Source organism: Halichoeres trimaculatus, unplaced genomic scaffold (assembly GCF_033239565.1).
Source record: "Halichoeres trimaculatus isolate MK-OKI-2021-1 unplaced genomic scaffold, fHalTri1.1 fHalTri1_scaffold_2, whole genome shotgun sequence".
NCBI lineage: Eukaryota > Metazoa > Chordata > Actinopteri > Labriformes > Labridae > Halichoeres > Halichoeres trimaculatus.
Genome location: NW_027437180.1, coordinates 9,244,119 through 9,261,001, shown reverse-complemented (window position 1 = coordinate 9,261,001; position 16,883 = coordinate 9,244,119). Strand labels below are relative to the sequence as shown.

At 40.9% G+C, this 16,883-nt stretch overlaps 2 protein-coding genes across 2 annotated transcripts in view; one reads left to right on the top strand and one right to left on the bottom strand.

Moving 5' to 3' along the window:
• The window catches only part of LOC141804397 (STE20-like serine/threonine-protein kinase), a 45,595-nt gene extending 40,989 nt beyond the window's left edge, over positions 1-4,606 (top strand). The window contains exon 18 of the mRNA XM_074688800.1: positions 1,292-4,606. Within this exon, the coding sequence (XP_074544901.1) occupies positions 1,292-1,438 (147 nt within the window). The 3' untranslated portion in view covers positions 1,439-4,606. The remainder of the gene's footprint in view (positions 1-1,291) is intronic.
• A 339-nt stretch (positions 4,607-4,945) lies between these two features.
• The window catches only part of LOC141784701 (uncharacterized), a 34,147-nt gene continuing 22,209 nt past the window's right edge, over positions 4,946-16,883 (bottom strand). The window contains exons 29-55 of the mRNA XM_074662542.1: positions 16,067-16,138; positions 15,880-15,906; positions 15,751-15,786; positions 15,186-15,221; positions 14,976-15,092; positions 14,718-14,834; positions 14,532-14,621; positions 14,397-14,447; positions 14,232-14,294; positions 14,087-14,146; positions 13,544-13,570; positions 13,371-13,421; positions 12,690-12,761; positions 12,485-12,513; positions 11,439-11,586; positions 11,238-11,351; positions 11,046-11,141; positions 10,787-10,924; positions 10,655-10,705; positions 10,399-10,536; positions 10,196-10,318; positions 9,829-9,990; positions 9,533-9,682; positions 9,293-9,439; positions 9,118-9,198; positions 6,471-6,524; positions 4,946-5,061 (exon numbers count right to left, since the gene is read on the bottom strand). Coding sequence (XP_074518643.1) covers positions 5,012-5,061; positions 6,471-6,524; positions 9,118-9,198; positions 9,293-9,439; positions 9,533-9,682; positions 9,829-9,990; positions 10,196-10,318; positions 10,399-10,536; positions 10,655-10,705; positions 10,787-10,924; positions 11,046-11,141; positions 11,238-11,351; positions 11,439-11,586; positions 12,485-12,513; positions 12,690-12,761; positions 13,371-13,421; positions 13,544-13,570; positions 14,087-14,146; positions 14,232-14,294; positions 14,397-14,447; positions 14,532-14,621; positions 14,718-14,834; positions 14,976-15,092; positions 15,186-15,221; positions 15,751-15,786; positions 15,880-15,906; positions 16,067-16,138 — 2,300 coding nt within the window. The 3' untranslated portion in view covers positions 4,946-5,011. The remainder of the gene's footprint in view (positions 5,062-6,470; positions 6,525-9,117; positions 9,199-9,292; positions 9,440-9,532; positions 9,683-9,828; positions 9,991-10,195; positions 10,319-10,398; positions 10,537-10,654; positions 10,706-10,786; positions 10,925-11,045; positions 11,142-11,237; positions 11,352-11,438; positions 11,587-12,484; positions 12,514-12,689; positions 12,762-13,370; positions 13,422-13,543; positions 13,571-14,086; positions 14,147-14,231; positions 14,295-14,396; positions 14,448-14,531; positions 14,622-14,717; positions 14,835-14,975; positions 15,093-15,185; positions 15,222-15,750; positions 15,787-15,879; positions 15,907-16,066; positions 16,139-16,883) is intronic.

The following is a 16,883-nucleotide window of genomic DNA, read 5'->3' as shown; positions in this document are numbered from 1 at the left end:
GTCTGTCCCATAGACCGTATAAAACATGGACGTAGTCTCGCCGACTTCACCCATCTGTTTCTGAAACGGAAAATGAAGCACATCGGCTATAGCGGCCATATTGGTAGTATCAAGGACTTTGCATACAGCCATCCTCTGAACGGTCGAGTGAAAAAAAAATCACCCCTCCCTGTACAGTGGGTGCTTATTATGTTATTATGTTATTTTTCCTGAGTCTGTCCCATAGACCGTATAAAACATGGACGTAGTCTCGCCAACTTCACCCATCTGTTTCTGAAACAGAAAATGAAGCACATCGGCTATAGCGGCCATATTGGTAGTATCAAGGACTTTGCATACAGCCATCCTCTGAACGGTCGAGTGAAAAAAAAAATCACCCCTCCCTGTACAGTGGGTGCTGGTAGTAAAATTAGCGACTCAGACAGGAGACGTCTTTTGAACCAGGCTGTAAATAGGTTAATTTCTGCTGTAAAGACAGCTTTTTTTGGCTTGGTGTGTATGTGACTTCCTGTACTTCCTGAGCCAGCCTGAAGCACACTCGAGAAACAGCAGATTTTAGCACTTCAGCACTGTCTCATATTCGTAGACCAGAGGTTGCTGCTTAGTCTGTCCACTATACAGATTGTGCTTGTCTGTGTGTGTCTGCGGAACTCTGCCATCATCCAGAGGAGAGATGTAAACGCGTGATCATTGCGCCATTTAATAATACGAATAATGTTAAGGCTTTTAAGTCAGTTAAATAAAAGGATAAGGTATAGACCTGATCTATAAGAGAGGTACGCCCCTCATCTGGTTCAGAGAGATGAGTCCTTTTTCTCTGCTCTCTGCTCTCCTTCTATTCCTGGGGAGCTTCTCTGTCCCCAAGCATGTTCTCTGTCTGGATCATTTCTCATACCCACATTACTTGCTTTGCAAGTGGCTATCCGTGGGTCTTACTGGGATATACTGGAGTACGTCCACACTGCAGGCATGTTATCTGCACAAGAGAGTGCTGACCACAGGTTCTGCTTGTGTCATCACAGAAAACTGTTTCGGACATGTTTTTACAGTGATAAAAAAAACGCATGCTCAAGTCATTTCGATGGGCAAATTTTTGGTGCATCTGTAGTAAAAAGCTAGAGATATAAGGGCTGATTGGGGCCATCTGGTAGAGTTACCAGCTGTGTTTGTTCCCTTCACCAGATATAAAGGGCACATTTTAGACCCTGTTTCTTAACTCATTAAAAAGACTCATTAAGTGTTTTGATGTGTGATGATATGAACCTTACATGTGTTTGTTTCCGTTCCTCAGGCTCTGGAGGAAGAGTTTGCGCGGAAGCTGCAGGAGCAGGAAGTTTTCTTCAAGATGAGTGGAGAGTCGGAGTGCCTTAACCCCTCCACACAGAGCCGCATCTCTAAGTTCTACCCCATACCCAGCGTCCACTCCACAGGTTTCTAGGAGGAACCTACACACGCACACACATGCATACACTAAGCACTTGGACATGTGTACTCGCACCGACAGTAAGAACCGAGCCTGTGCTGCCTTGCCCTCTTCCTGTGGGTGTGTAAAAAGCATCTGTTTGTGGACTTCAGTCGTCTGTCTGCAGCTCTCTTTACTTCGCTCTTTGTATCCACCTGTGTCCTGTTTTCTCAACATTAGAGACATTTTAAGGAGAATGAAGTAGGAAATGTGCAGGTTCAGTGTTTCAGCCACAGCCTGAATACTACAGTGAAGTAGTTCTGCTCCTTTCATTGATTGAAGTGTTTTATAAAGAATCCAGTGCCTGAAGGATCACATGTTTTTGGCTTTTCGGTCTAAACACTTTCTAAGATTTATTTGCTGCTCCATTTTTCTCTTATTTAGATGTTTGCACTAATGAAAAAAAACATTTTTATACCACTAAAACGTAAAGTCGCAAGTTTAATTTGAATATTAAGAGCAAACATATCATTTAGAGTTAATGCTTAAATAGAGAATGTATTTCTGATGGAGACATTTGTAACAACACTTATGATAGAAGAACAAAACGATAAAATGTATTTTTTAAAGTACCACTCTGTTAGAGCCTTTACTACTAGTTTAATACTTCTTCTTCCAGAAACGATGCTGTCTTTCATGTCTCAAGCACAACACTTAAGTTTACTACAAAGCTACAAAGAATTATTTTAGATAACAGAGGAGGTGAGGAAAAAGTGTTTACATACAGAGACAGAGTATCACTGTTAACTAGACACTAAGGAAATCACTGTGCTGACAGGAACAAGGACTGTCCACTGAAGCATTTATATATCGGTTAGTCTGGTTTTTGATGTTGAAGGCGTGAACCAATGACTGCATATAAACATGGACCTCCAGCCCCACCAGTTTTAAGGAGTTAAGCCAAAACAAAATATTGTGCTGTGATCATCAAGGCCTCGAGAAGCTACTGGACTAACTTCACCCCCATCCCTTCAACCAAAACACTCCACCAACTTCCATATAACAAAGATGCTTCAGGCTGCTACGGCCTTCACTTAGACTGATTCTTCTGTCTGTGGGAGTTTTAATGAATCTTGATTAAGCTAAACTACTAATGAGATTCCCAAACCTTAATTGTTTTCAAAATAAACAAGTTTCAAAAATGAATCAGGGTATAAGTTCTTTGGACCCAAAACAACATGCCTGTCCATGGATTACCCTAAGCTCTCAGACCCAGTCTCATGTTGACACTTCAGAGTCTGCAGTTTTTAGCACTTTGGCTTCTTTTAGAACCGTTGTCATAATGAGGGAACTTTAATACCTCTTCTGAAACCAATCACCAGGGGGAGCTCTCAAAGTCTTGGCTTCACTTCGGGGAGCTGCTGCGTGGTCCATGTTTTTCTGCAGCCTTTAGTATGAACTCTGTATTATTATCAAGCTAAGTGTTGTGTATAAACAGGAACATTATTCAGGGATGATTTAAGGATGAAATATTTCAATGTGTCCATAGATTATAGAGGGTTAGTAACTGAAGATAAAATATCTTTTTAACTCTTTAGGTTCTATTTTTTAATTATCCACAATCGTCTATGTTCTAAACTTGTGGTTCATTTTGTGAGATGTGTAAACCACAAACCAGCAGATGGCAGTGTTTGAAGCATTTCTAAACATTTAGGTTGTCCACTCTGATTCAACAACAAATCTGACTTAGGAGGTGAGCATGTAGCTGAAATAAATAACAGAGGGAGAGTTTTAAAGGGCTTAAAGTACAGTCATGCTAAAGGTATTAGAACACAGTAACTCATAACCCAATTTCATTTAAGAAATAGTTTGAAATGCATCAAAAAAAAAAGTCTCCAAAGACCAACAACAAAATAAAACTATAAATACTTCACTACTACATTTCAAACATTACTTTCCAACCATCACCTCTGTTAAATGTATTTTACCTTGAGGTGTATCATGTGTAGGTCTGTTTCTTCTTCTTTTTAATGAAACTCTTTTTACTGTCATGATAGCTTCTCTAGCCTTAATAGATTTACCTTGTACCTGTTGTGACTGCCTTTAAAGACTGTAGTCAGTCTAAAGAATGAATGCCAGCTCATAAACTCAATCTAAATGTTTGGATGCAGAAATATTGTTTAATTAATGTTTGATTGTTCAGTGTGTGTACAGGAAGTGGAGGTAGCAGACTGGAGCCTCATTTCAGCTTAAAAAACATAGTAATGATGAGAGGGATGCTAGTTTGGATAAGTATTATGAGTTTTTAAACAATGTTATCAAACTAAAATGAAAAATAAAAAACGTGACTACATGTATACGCTTAAGATTTTTGAGTGGGCTGCATTCCTGAACTGCTAAATGATCATAAGTCATAGTTCTGGTTTGAAAAAGCTAGAAATTAAGATTATTATTTCATTAAGAAAACGTTAAGTCTGGTAGAGACTCAAATTGAATACAATTTCTTTTATGTTAGTGATGTCGCCCCCTGCTGGCCATCAGAAAACATGCTGGTTAAGGGACTTTGGCATAAGATGAAGTTTGAAATTAAGCGGCTGAATCCACATCATACACACAGTCTGTGGTCTGTATTCAGAGAAACAAAGAGAGCAGGACTTGGAAACACTCTCCTTTTATTTAGACTGATGTTTTTAGGATGACGTGTTAGACATTTTATTATTGACGCATTGTAAACTCAACCATATCCTTTAAAAAATGGACCTGACTGGTTTAGGCCATCGTGAATTCTGATTGGTTCATTTAATCATCTCTTTTTTATGATTGGTTGATGGGAGGTGCAGATAGTCTCAGATATTTACCTGCTGAACTGAAATGTACAAAGATGCAATGAAGGAGTGCTGTGCACATATTTCAGCGCTGACTCAGCGGCTATTTATATTAACATGTATCCTCTGCCCACACTGCAGCGTCTGTGCTGCAGCTTCATCTTTCATTACAGAAGAAGTGCTGCAAACAAAATATGATCACAAAATCAGTCTGGTCAGTTCTTTTTCGGTTGATTAGCGCCTGCAGAATAATGATTGCATTCTGAATGTCGACTAAAAAACATGCATATCAAAATCATAATGCTTTTTTTTTAATGTACATGTATAGTTTTTAGAATGCCTGTGTAATGTAGATTTTCATTTTGCTGTAAATAAACATTTTCTCCTGTACGTCAGATGTGTTTATTATTAAAAGATCCATGTAGTGATACACTTTCTAGCATTGCTAAAAAAAAAAAAACTGTCACAAACAAGAAAAAACATGAGCAGCAGAAATAAAAGTTTATAAAACAATCATTCATTCAAAGAAAATATATCACCCCACTGGACAACTGACATCCCTTTAAAAATGTACAACATAGGAAATTCAAAACTATACATCATCATGATCCCTCCATTCAAAAAGACAACACTACAAAGATTAAAAAAATATTTTAAGTCATTTAGAAAAATATGTATCAGTGAAAAGAAATCCACTATTAAAGCTCATTTACCGTCTTTAAAATAAAACCCAAGCAGTTTGTTTATTATGATATGTCAGGTGATGGTCCTCATGGACGGCATCTCAAACACCAACATTCCTCCTTCTTCTTCTGGCTCGAAGCTTCAGCTCTCCTGTAAAAAATTAAAACAAACTGAATGACTGCAGCAACTTTTTCATGATGGTTTTCAAACCCAAGCTGGAAACACTGTGTGAAAGGTTGATAAAGACAAAACTGAATGATTTACAAGTCATTGAAAGCATACATTTAATTTAGTAAAAAGTCAACATATCTAAATGCTGAAACTGAAAAATTATTCAAAGGTTTTTTTGTTTTTTTTAAATGTATTCTCATTTTAGATTTGATACCAGTAACACACGTCCAAGAAGTCGGTTCAGGGTGAACAAACTGCTGAAAAAGTAATGCAGAGGATTATCGGCCAACTCATTTGCTAAACTTGCCACAGGTTAGTCACATGATGGCGCTCCAGAGAGTCTGACTCTTCTTAAAGTAATGATCTAAATATTCAAAAACTAGGAGGAACGCTTTACAAAAAAGGGACGAAGCCGAAAACCAACAGAGCCAGAGGTGAAAAGTAACAAATTTCATTTACTCACATTACTGTAATTGAGTAGATTTTTTTGTTTACTTAATACTTTTCAAGTAAAAAAAAAAACATAGTGCAAGAGACAGCTGCTGTGTCCACCACAAATAAACACCACAGAAGAAGAATTATAAAAAAAAATGGAAGTAAATGATGAGCAGAACAACAACCTGGTGCTAAAACACAAGAAAGATGGAGACGAAGAAGACAGACAACAGTGGTGCAGACCTAACTGGAGGCAAAACGTTCGTTCCCTGACAGAAAATGAAGTAAACTTCTGGCCACATTTGAGGGAACACTTCGGCTTCAGGTGCAAGAAAGGCAAACAGTTTCATTGTGCACTGTAAGCTGTGTTTGCCCAGAGTGACAAACGTAGCAGCTTGTAAAAACTCTGTATCAAACTTGCACAAACACGTAGAGGTACAACAAATCTTAATATTTCTGCCATTGCAATGGAAGTTGGTTATGTTTTGTAGTTTATGACGAGGTAAAGCCAAGGTGAGCTTCAGCAGGTAATAGGGTAATACTCTGTCGTATCGACATGTTTCATGCTGTCTATACTTTTTTTTTTAAGATTTTGTAAAGATTTGTAAAGATTTTAACTTAACAACTTTGAAATTAAAATCATTGTGTCCTTATTGCACTCCCAAGGAGAGATCTGCTGTTAGAATAAAAGTAACTAAGTAACTTTTACTAAAAGTACATTTCACACTAGCTACTTTTTACTTTTACTTTGAGTACATTTTTTAATGGGTACTTTAACTTGTACTTAAGTAAAACTTTATCAAAGTCACAGTAATTGTACTTGAGTTAATTATTTCAGTACTCTTTACACCTCTGCTGGATGCTGTAAAACTAGACACGAGTCTGTACTAGAAGTCACCACATGGGCTCAACATTTTCTCCAGAGACACTAAATGAGTGTTGTTATAACTGACCTCTGTCTCCGTCTTGTCCTCTGCGTCCTTCAGGCCCAGGAAAGCCCCGTTCACCTGCGTCGACACAAAGAGGAGTGCTTTGAGAATCAAACCTCAGACTGTCGATAAAACCTGCTTTTTGTTTCCTTTTGTTAAAACGTGTCCTGTGTACTGCTGCTAATGGACAGAGAAAGTTACAACTTTGGACCTGGTCAGTGCTGGTCCATCGACTTTACTGTGAGTAATAAAATATGTGAAGTAATGATGTTTTTGTTCGGTTATGAATAAATTGCAGCTGTTAAAGCAAGTCAACTGAGGTCTTCAGAGCATAACCCTGCGAAGCATAAGCAACACACTTTATAACCATGTCTGTCAAGCTCAGCTCAGTCAGTATAGGAAGAGGTTTGCAACCTTTCTCTTTAGGACTCTGCAGACTGTTCGATTCACTATGAGAGGATACTGGCATAAAGCAACTGAGTGGTAAAAATGCATGCTGGCTGGAATTCTTATTTTTTAAGGAATCAACATCAATGAATGTCTTCAAGTAATCAATACACTTTCAGTGACTTTAGGGAACTTCTGGGCATCCATCCTCATTGTGTTATCCATAAAAAAACAACTAAGGTTGGAAAGTCACATGGGAGGTGGAGCTTTTAGTTGGTTATCAGGCTCCTCTTCTCTGGAATCATCAAGATTTGGCCTTAAACTTTCTTTTCTGATAAAATTAATAGTCACTGTACAGCAGAATTTTTTCATTGCTTAACTGTGAAAAACTGAAGTCATTGTTCTTGGACCTAAACACCTCAGAGAAGTGTTTTATCTAGATAACCACCTATGATGGCATTAGCCTGGCATCAGGGACCGTGGTTTGGAATCTGGAAGCTCTGTTAGCAGTGGCCTGCATAGAGGGGTGGGGTGTGGGGCGGTTGTCTCCCCCTTTGTGGCTGAATTGTTGAATAACACACGCTAAATTGCCCTCTTGGGAGCCAGAATGTGTGCTCAAGTGCCTGCCTGGTTGGCAAAACACACTAAACTGCCATCTTGAGTGGAAAAAATATGTGCTGGGTGGCCCTCTTTAATGGCAAACGTGCATTTTTTATTTTCATTTTTGCCCCTGCCTTTGAAAAAGTCTGTGCACACCACTGTCAGTTAGATCAAGACTCATCCCTTGACTCTTACAACCAACAGATTTCAATGACAGCCTTATATGCCCTTCATAATATCCAAAAACCAAACACATCCTGTCTCAAAGCAGTGCAGAGAAACTAGCCCATGCTTTAATTGCCTCCAGATTGGATTAATTTAATTCCATTTTATCCAGCAGTCCTTACAAGTCAAGAAAGGCTCTTCACCTGGTTTAGGATGCCGCAGCTCAGGTACTGACTGAGACCAGGAGGGGGGGAGCACATCTCTCCAGTCTTAAGCCGCGTTTCCACCAAGCAGACCAGTTCGGTTTGTCTTGATACGGCGCGCATTTTGTGGCGTTTCCACTGACTTACCCCAGGACAGAGCCCCAAAAACAGAGACAGGCCGTCCTACTTTTCAGACTGAACTGATCCGCTCTCAGAAGGTGGAGCTACAACACTGCAGACCATTGATTGGTCAAAAGAACCGACACCTACCCAGCGACGGCTGCTACATTTCTCCTGGCTGCACACAGACTTCTCTGAAACAAAGCTTGCTCACACTTTGTATCAAACAGCTACATGCCAAGTAAAAAATGCTTCATGTCTTTCATCTATGCTCTTTGTTTATTGAGTCGCGTTTCTCTTCTTCGTCGTTGGATTTATTAGCGGGGTAAACTGTGTCACGCTGCCACGGCGTCACACTATTGTTTAACAGATGCAGCTTTCGGCATCCAGCTTACACGCCGCCCACCATGAGAGGGCACAGTTTGCTGTGGAAACGCAAATGGATTAAGGCTTAACTGAACCAAACCGTACTGAACCTTACAAGACTGCTTGGTGGAAACGCGGCTTTAGCGTCTCCACACTGGCTACACATAAAATCTAAAATACAATCTAAATTTCTTCTTCTGACTTACAGAGCTCTAAAAGGTAATTAACCATCCTAGCTCAAAGAGCTCACAATGCGGTATCATCTGTCTAGAGCTCCCAGCATGCAGCCTGCTCGTCGCACCTGCTGTCTTTAAAAGTAGTGTGGAAGGTGGAGCCTTTGGTTATCAGCTCTTCTTTTTTGGGATTATCTACTGGTCAGGGTCCAGGAGGCAGACACTGTTTCTACTTTGAGAGTAGACTTCAAACTTTCCTTTTTCAAAGCTTATACTTGGAGCTGGATCAGATTCAGTTCTTAACCATGGATCTTTCTGGCAGTCCTTGAGCTCACCTATCTTGGAGGTTTCTGTTGCTGTGGACCTGCCACACTCCAGCTGCTACTGCCATTACAGTCTACCATCATCATCATCACTGCTAGGACACAACTCAGTCACTCTCTGTAACCTGAGTATGGTCTGAGCAGATGTCTGTCTAACATGAGTCTGGTTCTTCTTGAGGTTTCTACCTGTTGGAGGAAGTTTTGTTCTTGTCACTGTGACTCACTAAGTAGTGGATGCAGAACAAGGTGACCGCCTGGTAAATTTGTTGAATGGTCATATCAAACTTGGAGGACAGCAGATCAAATATTTTCCTCTACAACTCTATAGATTTACCCCTCTCTCCTTTGGGTCCTGGGTGTCCCATGTCTCCTTTCTGCCCTGGTCTCCCTGGTGGTCCTATGATGGCTCCATGTGCTGTCAGAGGACAGTTTCAGAGTTTTCAGTCATTCGTACCAAATCACCTTAACTCATTCTTCAAACAGAGACAGTAAAAAGTAATGTTATTAACCTCTGATGAATTCCACTAAATCTGTGACGTTTGCGTCAGAGCCAAACAGTCGGCTGTATCCAGGGTGACCAGGAGGGCCTGGGGGTCCTGGGGGCCCCTGAACCACACGCTGGTTGTGTCGTTCAGTATCACGTAGCAGACCATGAGCTGAAAAACCAGACACAAAGAAAGACCAGGTTAGACTAAAGCCTTCACTTGCTGTGTCTTCATCTGGATTAACATCACGGTTTCATCTCTCACATTTGATGTATTCCAGCAGATCTGTGGCGTTTCCATGGGAACCAAACCATCGGCTGTAACCAGGTGGGCCTTGAGGTCCTGGAGGTCCTGGAGGTCCTTGGAAGACACGGCTGTTGTACTCATTCAGGACGTCACGCAGCAGACCGTGAGCTGTTGATGAGACAAGACTTAATGATCCAAGTTTAGATGGTTTTACCTTCTTTAAAAGAAAAGAAGGAAAAATGTCAGATTACAAAAGGATCAGGGTCAGAGAGCCGTCTTCAGCTTTTGGGAACATTTGAAGAATAAAAACCTACATTTGATGTAGTCGGTCACTTTAGCAGCCACACCAGCGTAGTCTCCACTGTCTGGGCTCCAGACTCTAGAGCCAGGCACCCCTGGGTCTCCCTTGTGTCCTGGGGGTCCAGGCGGGCCTGGTGGACCAGGAACTCCAAACATATGTCCTGCCAAGCCATCACCTGAAGATTTAAAAGTGGACTTTAAAGCACCAGGGACTTTCAAAGACCAACTTTGCAGAACACCATGTAGTAACTGAGTGCAGTGAATTCATAAATAGGCACTTTTGTGTTAAGTCTCACATCCAGGTCCGGGTCCAGGCCCAGATTGGGACTTAAACAGTCAGAAGTCTGTCACACAAGCTCATTTGTGTTCCTCTGAACTCACGCTTGATGTAATCTTGTTGTTCTGCATTCAGTCTTGCTCTGCTGGCATGTTCAAGGTAGGAGGCCAGTCCTCCGGAAGGACCAGAGGGACCCTCAGATCCAGGGGGACCATTGTAGGACACACCTTTGAAAACATGATGAATGTGGTTTAAACAAAATGTTTTCTGGGCTATTTCCTACATGGTGAAGCTGCTGTTGACTCACTTTGAAGGTAGTCCCGAATGTCTGAGCTGAGGAAGCCCACATATCCTGATGGACCTTGAGGCCCTTGAGGGCCTGGTGGGCCTGGTGGGCCAGGGACACCAGGAGGTCCTTGAGGGCCCACAAAGCCATGATACCCAGCTGGTTGGAGCATTGAAAGTATTTCTGTGAGCTAAGGCATGCTGGGGATCTGGGAGTCAGTGATCAACACATTCATGAATTCTGTCATTTAATATACCTGAACCATCCCCAGGGGCACCAGGAGGTCCTGGGGGTCCTGGGGGTCCAGGTGTACCTGCAGATCCTCTTTCTGGGAATAGACAGGAGGGAAGGAGTCACAGTCTCATCCTCACTCGACAAGTTTTGAGTCAGAAACCTCTTGGCCACTCACCATTCATCAGGTTGAAGACTCGTTCAGCCACCTCCTGGGTGTTAACCAGGTAGGGACCATGACCTGCCCCTGATCCAGGAGCTCCAGGAGCCCCTGGTGGGCCAGGAGGGCCAGCAACATATCCTCTCAGGTCCTCTCCTAGACACAAACAAACAACAGGATTTGTTAGACCCCAACACGAATCAACATCTTCAGGATTTATAAAAAGAAGAACATCTGGTTCAACCACATGTCAGACAAGAGGTGGTTTCAAACTTACGCTGTAAAAGGCTGACGATGTCATTGAAGGAGACAGAGCCAGGTGGACCAGGAGGACCAGGAGGACCTGGGACACCATCATATCCTCTCCCTGAACCTGAGGAGGTGAAGGTTTGAAGCAGTTTTCACCAGCGTTGGTCAAAAGTTCAACAATCCTTTCAAACACTGAACATTGGGATGTATATGGTCCTACCCTGGATGTAGGCAAGGACCCTGTTTGCCAGATCATCAACTGAACCTGCCCCAGGAGGCCCTGGAGCACCAGGGGGCCCAGGTGGTCCAGCCAGGTAATCCCTGATGTTGCCACCTGGAAACAAAATGAACCCGTCTCAAACACATCACAGGGAAATGGTTTGTGTCACTGTCTGAGCTGCATCGAATCTAAGATAATTACTCTGCAGGTATTCTGCAATGTACTGTCCCACGTTGGTTGATTCAGACCCACTTCCAGGTGATCCCGGTGGTCCTGGTGGGCCTGGGGGGCCTGGAGCTCCTGGGTAGCCAGGACTGTATGACGCATCTGTTTTAACAACATGAAGCCTCTGATTAAATGTCAGGAACATTTTCAGGATTGTTACTGATTAGATATCAGTGGCAACTCCTGACCCTGAGAACTTAAAAAAAGTTAGCTTGCAGTTCCTCCAATGGCCAACAGAGGCAGACAGAGATAAAACATCCACCTTGAAAGAAGTCAGGATTTTTTTGTTGGTTTGACCTCAAAGAAAATCTGCTTGGTTTTCAATTGGTCAAAGGAGTTCACCGGGAGAATTCATCCAGGATGGATTTTAGTTGTTTACTGCGTCTAAATAAATGTATAATTGCTCAATGTATGTAAGTAACAAGGGATCATAAAAAAAAGCTTTAACGTAATAAATGGCTTTACAATCCCCAAAATAATATAAAAAACATAAACAATTACATATTGCAATAACTTAAAGCCAATGGGCCCTTAGACTACTGATAAGGGTTTCAGAGCAGGGATTCATATCCCAGAAGCCTTTGGGGGTAAGCCAATCTAAATACAGCCGCTGACCAAAACAGAGAAGGCAGCTTCCTTTTAGCACTCTAAGCTAACAGAAATAATCATATTTCACTCAAAGTTATCAATAAGTTATCACAGTTGCCTTTGTTTTTGGTAAGCCATGGCCACTTTACTCTGAAAAACATTAATTTTCTCTCTTTCAAGGAGGAAATCCTCTGGATGTAAGAAACAAAACAAGATTTTGACAAAAATCTGAGGATCTCAATGAGAGACTTGCTTTGATGGCAAATCTTTATGATGCTTATATAAATGAAACCTTCCCATAATGCTCATGCCAGCTCCAACCCTTAAGGGTTTCCATTTGTTATTACGACGAAGTTGTTCCTTAGATATTACCCTAACACACTTCTTAAAGACATGAAATTGAGAGCAGTTTTACCAGCGGGTGCTCCTGGGGCACCTGGTGGGCCAGGGGGTCCAATATCACCTGCAAAGAACATTGTGAAAAACCCAAATGTTAACCCACACCTGAACAAAAGAATTCAGGAGGATAAAACATAATGACCTGAGATAAGTGTTTACAGGTAAACAATTAAAATCCAATAAATACTGCATAAGATTGAGAGAAAATGTTTGTATCAGAGACAAATGGGCTAAATGTACCTTGAGGTCCTTGGGGTCCCTCTGGACCTCCTGGGCCTGGTATACCTGGGGGGCCAGGCTGACCTGGGAAACCTGACATGAACATCAAAATATAAGATCTGTGAAACAAATATTCATATGTTCTGTTTTTGTTTTTGTTTTTTATTTTTTTTGTTTTTTCCATGAGTTTCTTGTATTTATTATCAATGTGTCTGAATAATTTTAAGATACCCGCTGTGTATTTATCCAAAATATAAGCTCTTTCTTTTTTTCTTTTTCCCAGTGTCATGGCTGTGGCATAGACACCCTCGGCATCCACCCTCCTGAATTTTTTTGCGAATTTAGGCTACTTGGACATATGATGATGATGATGATGATGATGATGATGATGTTGATGTTGATGATGATCATTATTTTTATTATTATCATTATTATTAATAATAATAATAATAATAATAATAATAATAAAACATTACATTATTAATTTTTTTTTTATTACAAAGAAACACTCACAGATAGGGAATTCATGTAAAAACCACACTAACAAAAGATGATCTTCTATGTATACTACTACTACTACTACTACTACTACTACTACTACTACTACTACTACTACTACTAATACTACTACTAATAATAATAATGATAATAATACTAATAATAATAATCTGCATGATTAGAGGATTTCTTTTTTTTGCATACCAACAGTTGATTCCCCTGGACTTCCTGGAAGACCTGGCTGACCTGGATCACCTGGATCACCTAAAATAATCATGACAACATTCAGTTGTGACAAAGTATGTGAGTTGCATGAATAAGAAGTATGTGCCTCTCATATTCAATTTATTGACTGCCAAGATTTATAGTTTTCTTACCTTTGAACCCTTGTGGTCCTGAAACACCTGGAGAGGACAAATGAAAAGGTTTAAGGAAGTATTGGTGGATCCAAATCTTCATATGGTCAAAATTGTGTCAAAATCTGTGACATGAGACCTGCAACAAATTCACTTAACAGATTTTAATTTTTTGCTTGTTCAACAAATTTACTTAGCTTTTGGATGACTATACAAAAGACAAACCTCATACTTTGCCCTTCTGTTTTACTTTCTTTGCATGAAGTGTTTCACCTTTAACAATAATCTTCTTTACATTTCCCTAAATGTAGCACAAAGTTTATAGTTTCTTACTAAAAAAGTTAAAATATACTTGGGAATGGTAAAATATGTATCAAAACATTGAGCAAACACAACCAAAGATTGCACAGCAGCTTAGTTATGATTTACCTCAGGCTGATGAAATGTGTTTGAAAAAAGATAAAAATTCTGCTTCCTTCTATTTAAAAAAAAAATGAAGATGTACATGCAAATCTTACCAATTTCACATCGATGCATTGGGACAACACCGGAAATATCACTTACCTGGTGAACCTGGGGGTCCTTGGGGTCCAGGAGGTCCTGGTGGTCCAGCGAAAAAGGACTCTAAGACACAACAGAAAAGACTCCATCAGACCTGCCACAGAAAGACAGCAGAGGCTTGATTTGACCTCAGAAACCTGTCACCAACCTGAGGTTGGCACGAAGCTACCCGGTTCTCCTTTTGGTCCTGGGGGTCCAGGTACACCATTACCTGTGGGGACAGAAGAAGTCTTAGACCTGACCCTGGTTTGCTCGTTCTTTATGGCCATAACTTTTTAGTCTACATTTCTGTTGAGTGTAATGTAATGTTTACCTGGCTCTCCTGGAGGACCTCGTTTTCCTGGAGGACCTGGTTTAGACTCACCTGAAAAAGAAGAACAATGATGAGTTCACTGATGTCCCAGCTCTTTAAAAACACATCACATCTCATGAATATCTTTCAACATACCAGCAGGACCTTGGGGACCAATTTCTCCAGGAGGCCCTGGAGGTCCAGGTGGGCCTGGTGGGCCGGGCTGTCCAGCCCCTGAGGACTTGTCTGTCAGACACAGAGGATGAAGCACTGAGTCAGTCTATAACATTAATGCTGTGAACACGTCTAAAGTGATGAACTTTTAAAGAGACGACCGCTCACCATCTGTGCTGGTTTTTGACTCTGAGACACCGACCCCGGGCTCACCTGGTGCTCCTTTTTCTCCCTTCTCTCCCCTCTCTCCTTCATCTCCCTTTTCTCCTTTCTCTCCTTTTTCTCCTTTCTCACCTTTCTCTCCAGGTGATCCTTTAGCGCCTTATCAATAAAAACAATATCACATCAGAGAAACAGTCAAAGAAATTATATATGAAAAAAATTTTTGGGAGAAATGATTTATCTGAGTCTAAAGTTTAGATTTACCAGGTTGTCCAGGAGCCCCAGCCGGGCCAATGGGACCAGACAGACCAGGGTTTCCAGCAGGACCTGCAGGCCCAGCAGGCCCTGGGGGTCCAGGAATGGCAACAGAATCTGAGCCGACTGTGAATGAAATCAGAAATAAACATGAGTCTCACTCAAAATGGTGACACACAAAGCACTGAAGTTACAACACGAAGCGTTTCTGGTGCTGACCTGAACCGAACACTTTACCAGGTATCCCCGGTTCACCTGGAACATTAGACAAAGAGCAAGACTGCATCATAAAACCTCATCATGATCTATAAAGACCTTTACAAAAAGTCCTCTGAAGAATAAACTGGTAAATATGGTAACTACGTCCATGTTGACTGAGTTATCCTGTAGCACATTCTCATGTTATGACCACAGACCCTGCAATAAATGGACACAGTCCCCATTCTTAGTGGGTGTGTGTGACATCACCCATCTGTTTCTCATAGGGAGTTTTAAAGACTTTAATCAGCAGCAGTCAGATTGGAAATGCTGGACTCAAGATGTGGGCTTTGCATTTCTATATTTTTTAATTTTTTTTGTTTATTTATATATTTACACCTTAACTTTCTCTATATTCTATTTTACAGAGTGTTCATCTAGTAATTCTGTAATATTTTTCTGGTCATGTTATTTTCTTGTTAATTGTTGCATCAACACACCAAGTCAAATTCCTTGCATGTGCAAATGTACTTGGCAATAAAACTTGATTCTGATTCTGATTCTAAATGAGCTAATGAGACATTACCTTGTACACCAGGCTGTCCTGGTTTTCCAGCAATACCTGTCAAAGGATCAGAAGAGTTAATGTTAACAAAATCTACAGGATTAAAACAGTCAAACAGTCCAGGATTTATTTGGGTGTTAGGTCTCATACCTGGGGGTCCTTGCAGTCCAGGGGGACCTTCAGAAAAAAAAGTCTTAGTTAGGCTCAGAGAGATTTTTATGATCACCATTTGCTTTTTTGTTGTTTATGTTTCAAAACATGTTATTTTCCATCAGCCTACAATACAAATAAAGTTAAGTTTTCAATACAAGCGGTCATAGTGGGGGGAGTTCTATACCTGGAGTTCCTGCCTCACCAGGAGTCCCTGGTGGTCCTCTTGCACCAGGAGGTCCCATTGGGCCTGATTCACCTGTAATTCATACAGAGACACAGTCCATCGTTACTGGAGCAACAGCTGAAGCTCTGTGATAACAGACAATGGTTGTTCCAGGGCTGTTAATGTGACAGCGGACTCCAGCTAACACTATCACACACAGTTTATGGTCGATCCATCCATTTCTCTTGGTTGGCTTTTGAAACACACTACCATGAAGTTATTTTCTTCTTGAAAGTTCAATCTGAATCAAGGATCTTAATTTTTAAGGCCCAATATCAATAAAGATACCTTTGCTTTGGTTTCAGTTGATACTGATACTGCAACTGATCTGATACCAGTATGAACTCAACTTTTCCAGTTCCTTAATTTAAGGATGAGACTGAGAATTATGTTTGGGTAACTCCATGCTTTATCAACTTTTTAAGGCAAAATGGAATAAAAATATAATCAAACTGGCTGTATTGGGATGTATTGGGAGTATAAATGTGTAAGGACTATGTCTCCAACATTGACAGGATCACAGATTAACTGTTAACCTCAGCAGTGAATAACTGGGGAATCAAACTTTCAGGTATTTTTGGAGTTGTCATCAGAGCTGTAGGAGAAACATGAGCAAAACTTTCTGGGCAGCTGCAGTTTTCTTCCTCTATGATATTTTAGCTCTGCTTGGTAAAAACTGCACAGACCTTCCAGTGTTGCTGACATAGTCCTTGCACATGGTTGTGGTAAACACAGTCAACACCAGATCTCACTTTTTGAGTCTGCATCAGACTGATAC